Source organism: Impatiens glandulifera, chromosome 3, assembly GCF_907164915.1.
Source record: "Impatiens glandulifera chromosome 3, dImpGla2.1, whole genome shotgun sequence".
Lineage (NCBI taxonomy): Eukaryota > Viridiplantae > Streptophyta > Magnoliopsida > Ericales > Balsaminaceae > Impatiens > Impatiens glandulifera.
Genome location: NC_061864.1, coordinates 16,749,824 through 16,759,922, shown reverse-complemented (window position 1 = coordinate 16,759,922; position 10,099 = coordinate 16,749,824). Strand labels below are relative to the sequence as shown.

At 26.7% G+C, this 10,099-nt stretch overlaps 1 protein-coding gene across 2 annotated transcripts; it reads left to right on the top strand.

Annotated features, from left to right (window-relative positions):
- The first annotated feature begins 2,466 nt into the window (after window positions 1-2,466).
- Window positions 2,467-5,058, top strand: LOC124931762 (lysosomal Pro-X carboxypeptidase). 2 transcript variants are annotated; one of them, XM_047472314.1, is made up of 10 exons: window positions 2,467-2,896; window positions 3,029-3,209; window positions 3,354-3,487; window positions 3,565-3,677; window positions 3,768-3,891; window positions 3,958-4,113; window positions 4,182-4,334; window positions 4,441-4,520; window positions 4,621-4,670; window positions 4,754-5,058. In XM_047472314.1, the coding sequence occupies exons 1-10, from the start codon at window positions 2,507-2,509 to the stop codon at window positions 4,876-4,878; spliced, it is 1,506 nt and encodes a 501-aa protein (XP_047328270.1). In that variant the 5' UTR covers window positions 2,467-2,506; the 3' UTR covers window positions 4,879-5,058. The 2 variants fall into 2 exon arrangements, 1 of the variants encoding a protein (XP_047328270.1); XR_007098711.1 differs by lacking the exon at window positions 4,754-5,058 and having other exon boundaries at window positions 4,182-4,344; window positions 4,621-4,676.
- The last annotated feature ends 5,041 nt before the right edge of the window (window positions 5,059-10,099 follow it).

The window sequence follows — 10,099 nt, the reverse complement described above, 5'->3', positions numbered from 1 at the left end:
TAATAATAATAAAAAGTAGGTTATTCAAAAATTGATGTAACTTTATTTACTAAAATATCTTTTTTATTTATATTTAAATTTAATAAAAATAAAACTATGGGTATTTTAGATGATGAAACAAACAATTTGATTATTAGAATTATATTATATTTTCTAAAAAATTTTTGAAGCGACCCTATAATTGGTCTGTCTAAGAAGGATAGTGATATGATAAAAAAAGAATTTATAAAAAAATATTTGGTAAAAATCTAAAAAACAAACAAAATTCACATCAAAGAAGCTCTTAAGACTTGTTCTCTATTGGCTATTTGAAGTTTTGTAAAAAATAAAAATAAATTTAAAGTAGTTATTTGGATTTTTAATTTATTAAATTACTATAATATTAATATTTAAAATTAATTTTTATAAAAATAAAATAAAAATATTTTAGTTGATGAAATAATTTATTTGATCGATTAAAATGATAATAATATGTAATAGTGAGATAATTTATAAAAAGAATGGATAAAATAAATATATATATATATATATATATATATATATATATATATATATATATATATATATATATATATATATATATATATATATCAAAATCCTATATCAAACCAGCTAAAAGTTTGTTCATTTAATATTGAATTTTTTAGGATTAAAAAAAATCTTATTAGATAAATAAGTACATTGTTTTGGACTTTTGTGGGATTAATTATAAGTATATATTTATATTTTAAATTTGAATTTAATAAAAATAAATTGTTTATTTTAGTATTAATAAATTAAGCAATTCAATTATTTATTATAACTAGCATGTATTATGTGCATTTGCACGAGTAATAATATAAAAAATCGTGAAAAAAATATTACGGTAAAAATGTAATAGCATTTTTAATTTTATTTTTAACCGTTTTAAGTTTATGGACGGGTCAACCCACAATCCGACTCAAGTATCCATTTACTCTCACATTGCAGAACGATCTCTAAAACAATTGATACAGTTTGATTCCTCAACTCAATTAGTTTGACCTCTAGAGTCCATTTTTTCCTCATACTACGAGTGAAAGGGAAAATGTAAAGACTACCATTAAAGTAGCTCAGGCGAGACTTACTATATCCATATGAATTATGTCTCCTATCTCTATAAATATGAAGGAATTCTATTATTGCTCACTAATAATAGTGAAATCTATAGCGCAAAGTAAAAAAAGAATTATGATTGATTAAAAACTATTGATGAACCACCGTGTTCATCAAATTTGGTGTTGAATTTAAAATGTAAAACGTTATTAGCCTAGTTAGTTAAAATGTTGTATTTATTTTGTTAGGTTGTAAGTTCGAACCATACTTATATCATTTTTAATTTTATTTTTAACCATTTTAAGTTTATGAGCGGGTTAACCCATAATCCGACTCAAATATTCATTTACTCTCACATATATATATTCAAATTAATTATAGATCTCGACTCGGGATTCGAACATTTTAAAAATTAAGCATCATTATATATATATATATATATATATATATATATATATATATATATATATATATATATATATATATATATATATATATATATGAGGAACTTTGTTGAAGGAATGATTTTATGATTAAAATGATAATGTCATGGTAAATAATTTTTTTATTAATAATTAAAAAATAATAAAATAATGTCATATGAACTTCTAAAGTTAATTTATATTGATTTTTGTTATTATATATATATATATAATTACCTAACATTAATTTTCAATTATTTAATCATTCAATTTATTAACCAAAATATTTATTTTAAATATAAAAAATATTATAATAATTAAATTTATAAAAAAACAAAAATACTATAATTTTTTTTTTATCGAAACATAATTTTTTCTAAAATATTCATTAACAACCCAAAATAAACAAACAAAACTTAGTGGTGGGTGAGATAAAGAAAAGTTTAAAAAATAAAAGATGGAGTCAACTCAGTCAACTAATCAATCACCATCTACAAAATCATATAGAAACAAAAGAACACACATTATTGAGATATTATTATTGTCATGACAGTTGGACTCAACAATATTTATCCTTTTATAAATTTGGACACACAAATTATATCCAAATTATATTTAGTCTAACCCACAATGGTTAGTTGTCTAATCATGATTAGTGACTAATTAAATAATTTATTAAATTCATTATACATTCTAAAATCCTATTTTTTTTTTATCAAAAATATTTTTACCTACTCAAAATTATCCTTATTTTTTAAATAATCCCCTTATTTAGTTTTTAAATAATCCACTTATTTAGAAAACCAAAGGCAACATACATTTGCATGTTTGTAATTGGTTCATTATTATAAAATTAAAAAGTATATATTTGTGTAAATAATTACATATTTCAGATTCCTTAATTCCTGTCGTAATCCCAAATGGCTAAAATTTTGCTCTACAAAAACCAGTATAGATATGAAACTGAGTATCTTTCTTCTTCTTCATAATTCTTGAGCGAAAGAGAAACGATGATACCATCATCTCCTTTCATTCCATTCATCTTCTTTCTCTTTTCCCTTTTGACCGCAGCAGTTGTGCAATCGAAACAACCATTCTTTCCAAGTGCAATTTACCATTCTTCATTGAAGAAAGAATCCAGCAGAAGCCCTTCAAAGCCAAAACCAATACTACCCTACAAAACCAGATATTTTCCTCAAGAGCTAGACCATTTCACTTTTCAACCACAAAGCTACAAGATTTTCTATCAAAAGTATCTCATTAACGATACCCATTGGCACAGAGGAGCTCCAATCTTTGTCTATACTGGAAACGAAGGAAACATCGAATGGTTTGCTGAAAACACTGGCTTCTTGCTTGACATTGCTCCAAAATTCAAAGCTCTCTTAGTCTTCATCGAAGTATGTTTCAAAGTTCAAACCCACCTTCAAAAACTGTTTCTTTTGTTGTTGTTGTTGCTTAAGTGTGATTAGGGTTAACTTGTTTTGTGTTCTTGATAAGTTTCTGGAAATGGGTTGTTGGGATTATTGCAGCATAGGTTTTATGGGGATTCATTGCCATTTGGGAAGGATTCATACAAATCTGCGAATACTTTGGGATATTTAAATTCTCAGCAAGCATTGGCTGATTATGCAGTTTTGATTAGAAGTTTGAAGAAGAATCTCTCTTCTGATTCGTCCCCTGTTGTCGTTTTTGGTGGCTCATATGGAGGAAGTAAGTTTTAAAGATCTATCTATCTAATTATCTCTGGCAATGTCACTTTTGGAAAGTTGAATTTACATTTATTACGGGAATCTTTCACATTTGTGGAGTAACAGCAGCCATTAATGAACTGTAACTTCTGTCTTTTTCTTTCAGTGTTGGCTTACTGGTTTAGGTTAAAATACCCACATGTAGCAATTGGTGCATTAGCATCTTCAGCTCCAATCTTGCAATTTGATAATATAACTCCATGGACTAGCTTCAATGATGCTATTACAGATGATTTCAAGGTTTAATAAAAATAGTTAATTAAAAGACTCTTTTCTTTTTGCTATTTTAGTTTTAACTATCAAATTATAATGAAAAGGATGCAAGTTTGAATTGTTATGAAGTGATTAAGGGCACTTGGCAAGAGCTTGATATCCTATCTTCTAAAAAAGAAGGGTTAGCTGAAGTCAGCAGAATTTTCAGAACCTGCGAGTGAGTAATTCCATTTGTGATCATTATAACTCCAACCCAATGTTTGTTTGATGTAGGATTATTTGAAAATATTTGTTTCAATTTTTTCAGGAAACTTCAATACATAGATTCAGCTGCAAATTGGTTGTCTGAAGCTTTTATATACACAGCCATGGTAAATTATCCAACCAAGGCCAATTTCATGAAGCCATTACCAGCCTACCCTGTAGAAGAGGTAAAATCTCGCAATATTTTTTTGAAAAAAAACATAATATTAATACCTTGTATGTGTATATTGCAGATGTGCAAGATAATAGATACATTCCCACCAGGAACTAGCAAACTTAACCGGGCTTTCGCTGCTGCAAGTTTGTATTACAATTATTCAAACACGCATAAATGTTTTGACCTAGAACACGGCAGCGATGAACATGGCCTCAATGGTTGGGAATGGCAGGTATAAGTTCTAAATAAAGACATTTCACAGCATTTTCAAAATGCCTTCAATTTTTTCTTTTGTTTCAGGCTTGTTCAGAAATGGTCATGCCTATGACGAGTTCTAGCCAGAGCATGTTTCCTCAATATTCTTTCAGTTACGACGAGTTTTCAGATCATTGCAAGAGCTTTTACGGTGTTAGGCCTCGTCCCCACTGGATAACAACCGAGTTTGGTGGCAATGTGAGTCACTGTAAGAGTAAAATAGTCTTTTAAGTGTTTATTTGAAATAATTGAAGTATTCATCATTTGTAACTTAATTTCAAGTATTAAAATGTTTATTGTATAGAATATTGAACAAGTTCTGAAGAGATATGGAAGTAACATCATATTCTCTAATGGTCTGCAAGACCCTTGGAGTCGAGGCAGGTTAGTATATGCATGGATTATTAACTAACAATATTGTCATATTTAACTTAAGCGGTCTTGATTTTTCTTTTCTTCTTCTTCTTCTTCTTCTTCTTATTAGTGTTCTTAAAAACATATCGGATACAATCATAGCGCTTGTGACTAAGAAAGGTGAGTTTATTTTATTGACGCCTTTTGAAAGCTTCCATGTTTCATGTTGCCCGAGAAATTTCCTCAATCATGATTCGTGACAGGGGCACACCATGCTGATTTTCGTGGTGCGGATAAAGATGATCCGAAGTGGCTCATTGATCAGAGGAGGCAAGAAGTAGACATCATTCAGAAATGGTTGGACGAATATTATCGAGATTATGCGTAAATAGTGGAAGTTATCGGAAAGTTGGCCTGAGAATCTGGTTAAATAAAAATTATAAGATAAGAATTGAGATAAATCAACATGCTAGCATGCATTTGTATCTGTTATGGACATTGTTGATTCTGTTAAGTTAAATGATCAAACTTTGATATATAATAATCATAATTAATGATGTTTGTAAGATTCCCAATGAAAAAATTTGATATATAATAATAATAATAAAAAAGACTGTTTACTATAGAAGCAATACTTTATAATGAAAGTGTATAAGTTATTACTTGTACGTAGTCAAGACAGTCAAGACAGTCAAGACAGACCAATAAAATCATATCTTATTTCAATCATTATAATCAATGATCCATTATAAAACCAATTTATTTATATTGGGGCTTGTTTGATGTGTTTGTTCAATCAAAATTCAATGAGTAATGATAGAGAAAGCAGCACTCCAAATATCTTGTTGCAGATTTGGTACTCCATCCTACACCACCTTCATAATATATGTTGACTTTTTATTCTCTCTTCATTAATTTTGACTTATTTTATAAAATAACCATTTTTTGTGAAGGTGGTGTAGGGTGGAGCACCAAATATTCAACAACAGATATGAGCCTGAGAAAGCAGGGCTGTATACTCCACGGCGAACTTCCAGCGTACAGTCACACGAATAAATTAAGCTACGGTGAAAAAAATCTCGTAAAAAGTTAGAGAGAAAAAATCATATTCGGGACGGAATACTCTCGGAACATGGACAAAATGCTCTTCAAACATGGAGGAAATTCCCAATATGACATTGTTTCTCGTTCAACTCTCCAAACTAACTTATTTTGTTATTCATTTTCAAACTAACATAATTTATTATTTAAACCCAGTTTTTTTTTAATTAATTAATTTATATTTAAACTCATTATTGAATATATATATTTAAATTATTATTTTTATAAATTTGATATATTTAAATTATTATTTATATAAATTAAATTATTTATATTTTGATATATATTTTAATTTATTATTTTATAAATTTAATTATTTATATTTAGATATATATTTTAAATTATTATTTTATAAAAAAGTTAGACTAAATACTAATAAAAATTTGTTGGGAAGAAACAATACAATAAAAAATTAACTAGAATACTCGTACTAAATTTGTTGTAAATAAATAACAAAATGAAAAAGTTAAATTAAATTGTTCATAATAAAAAAATGTATTCAGTAAATATTTATGAAAAATAATAATTTAAATAGATTGTTATGGATATGAATGACAATGAGGCGGTTCAGAGCGGGGAATGCATTTACCATCCTAACCCCCCGTTTTTATTTTGAGAATTTTTTTAATACCATCCCCACCCGTTTGGTTTCTGGAAATCTCCGCGGAGAACTGTTTAAAAAATATTTAAAAAAAATATACAATAAAATTATATAAAACGGATTTTTTAAATATAATATATATTATAATATATTAAAATTTTATAATATTATAAAGAAATAAATTTACCACTCTTATAAAATATAATGAATAAATAAATATAATAGTGATTTTATATTTAATTGTGTTTAGAGTGTTCGGGGTAGAATCGATGTGAGATCGGGGCGGGGCGAGGGACAAAAATATCATTCCGTCCCATTTCCGTTCGGTTTCGAAGAAAAACCGCCCCAAACGAGATAATTATGACAATAAAAAATATATTTTTTGAAAAATTGATGAAAGTGCTCGGTGAATTTATTGATTTTCTTATTAAAAAGTTATATAAATTATTAATTGATATATATATATTAAAATATAAATAATTTAATTTATAAAAATAATAATTTAAAATATATATCAAAATATAAATAATTTAATTTATAAAAATAATAATTTAAATATATCACATTTATAAATATAATAATTTAAATATATATAATAATAAATTTAAATGTAAATAAATAAATTAATTTTAAAAAAATGAATTTAAATAATAAACTAACTAAATAATTAACAAACCAGGTAGTTTAAGAAGTTTAACAATAAATAAGGTAAAAAAAATATTAATCATGTTTTTTTTTTTTTTTTATAACTTTCTCATTCTATCTTCTTACATTTACACCTTTTATCTCTCTCATTTTTTCCATTAAGTTTTAATTTTTTCCACCTCACTTATTTTTGTCAGGTGGATTAGAGCATGTCAAGACACATATAGTCTATTTATTTTATCAAATCATTCTTCCACTTTAGCTGCAGGCATATGTTATATTTGGACAAACAACTGTTTTCGCTCTTTTATCTAAATAATTAAAATGTTATTATATTATATAATAATTAAAAATAGGAAAAAATAGAGGACCTGTATATTATATTATATAATAATTATAAAGTCAGAGTTGGTATCTCCGGCATAGAGAACGTTGTCCTCCTTTTGCTTTTACACACAACATAGATAATTAACAAAAGTAATAACCGACCTTTTTATACGCTGTCCGATACGGATACATGTCATGTGCTGCATATGTTCTCAATGCCCTCTAGTCATTATTTAATATATATTTAGAATTATTAAATCACTTAATTTATTTATCAAAATATTATTAACTTAATTTTATAAATTAAATTATAATATATAATATATTATATTTTTTTAATATTAGAATTTAACATTACTCTAATCACCTCTCTTTTAACTTAACTTAAGGCTTCTAATAAAATATTAAAAAATAAAAAAATTATTGATTTATCTCCTATTAATTATTTAATTAAGCTATAGATTAACTAATTCTTAAGTTTTTTCATATTAATTATTTTTTATTATTATTATTATAAATAAATAAGCTATTATAAATATTACTCATTTATCAATAATAGTATTTCTATTATAAATAGATAAGCTATTATAAATATTACTCATTTATCAATAATAATATTTCAATTATTCTCTCAAGAACTCAATCAAATAGTTTTACATCAATTATTCGAACTATTCTAATAACTTGAATTATCTTGGGTTAAAAAATATTATAATAACTAACTCAGTAAATTTCAAAATTTTTTTTATCAAACGAAATTTTATTAACAACTATATCAAAATTCTCAAGTCAGCAATATTAAACATGTACTTTTATTTGTTTTTTTTAAATCAGTTCATAAATTTTGCAGCACTTTACAAACAATAATTTATTCTTAAAATTAAATTACACAATTTGACAATAAGAATATTGTTTAAATATTAGATAATATATAAAGATGACGGTCAAAATAATTTAAACTAAGTCACTAATTTATACATATAAATTTCACAATTATAACTAAATATCCTTATATATTATTTTTCGATAGCAAATTATCTCATTACGAAAATACGATCGACACGAACGATACGATTGACACAAACGGAATGATTGTTACGATTTGCATGGTATCAAGGTCGCAGTTCGTTTATTGTGGTCACTGTTATTAGTCGCTCAATGTCGCTTGTCAAACGTGCGCACGATCGACACAATCAGCACGATATCAACTCTAATTAGCTAGGTCAATTATTCATCTACAAAGCTTGGTTGAATGTTAGGGTTTATGTTTTACCCTGTTCTGTAATAACTAGGGTTTTTGGTGTATCCTATTCTGTAATTACTTTTTTTTTTTTGCTATGTTCTGTTTTTCATTAAAATGGGAGGAAAGAAAAGCAATAAGTATAAGGAAGTCAAAGAATTTGTGATGCAAAGTTTAATGAAGACAATTGAAAAGAAAATTGATAGGATTCCTAAAGAAATTATTCAGGAAAAACATGAATGCAACAAAAGTAATGAACCAATTATTGATAAAATTTTTGAAGAAAATGCAGCAGAAAAACAGGAGAAGAAAGAAGGAATTTGGAAGGTTAGTTATAGAAAAAGAGCCAACATGTTTAGTCTTAAAAACCAAATTACCAAACTCCTTATGCATGCTAAGAATGGAGAATCAAAATCAATAAAGATAAAACTCAACAAATAATAGTCCAACTCAATATTCATTATCTCTAGAACTAAAATTTACTAAAGAAAGCAGAATATGAGGAGATAGTTAAATGGTCAATTGATGCAATAAATGAGTTGATGAAGGCTCCCAAATCCAAGACCTACACTATCAGGAGTAATTCAACATGAAAAGTCAACGAGGTATGGAAGAATAAAACATAAAAGAAATTTGAAGACCATGCCTACAAAGGAAAAGTCTACTTGGGGGATATCCAAACAAAGGTAGAGATACTCAACTCTCATTTTGAATTCAATATGCCTTCTAAAGTAGATGAAAAATGTATTGTGATAGTTTATGGTAGTTGAAAACTTCATTAGGAAAAATAGAGTATCATTCTCAACTACCAAAGAGGCTTTAATTAAATAGTGGGGAAAAAAAGAGCTTGAAAAAGTTTCTACAAACATAAATGACATCTACTTCCTGCAGCTCAAAAAGGGCCCAAATCTGAAAGAAATTCTAGAGAAAGAACATACTTACATAAGATCAAATTGCATTAAGCTAGAAAAGTGGTCAGAAGAGATGAATCTACAAAGTAAACCAAAGGAAACAACCTAGATTTGTTTCAAGCTCTGGAATATTCCTGCCCACATGTACAATGATGAATCAATTAGTCATTTTGCAGGTACAATTTGGAAACTATTATATATGGACCAAATAACTAAAGGATGAGAGCACTTATCCTTTGCTAGTTAACATTGAAGTGCATCTTATGAGTGTTCTGTCAATAAAAATAACAGTTGTTGATAGGAAATGAAAACACAATGTTATGAAGATCTCTTATGAATGGAAACCAAAGAGGTGTGCTTTTTGTAACACTTTCCTGCACAATAAATGTGATAAAGCTAAAGAAGAAATACATAAAACCAAAAAAGCCAAGAAATAGAAAAGAAAAATAAGAAAATAGAGGATGCTAAACTCAAAGATCAAACAGTTGTAAAAAAAAGTATGAAGGATTATGAGAAAAAATAAAGTAGTGTAAGAAAGAAAATAAAGGGAATTACGTGAAGAGGAAAATAAAATTTTTTATAATGCGAAGGATCATGATAGAAATGGAAGATGAACCTCAAGTTGTTGAGGAAACTCAAGAGGAAGATACCCAGAATTTCAAAACTGAAACAGAGAATTCTAAAGTCGATAAAGAAGATTCCAAAACCAATGTAGAGTTTGAAGCTGAAGCCGAAGATAAGAAAGACAATAACACATAAATTCAAGTTGAAGATAACAACGGTA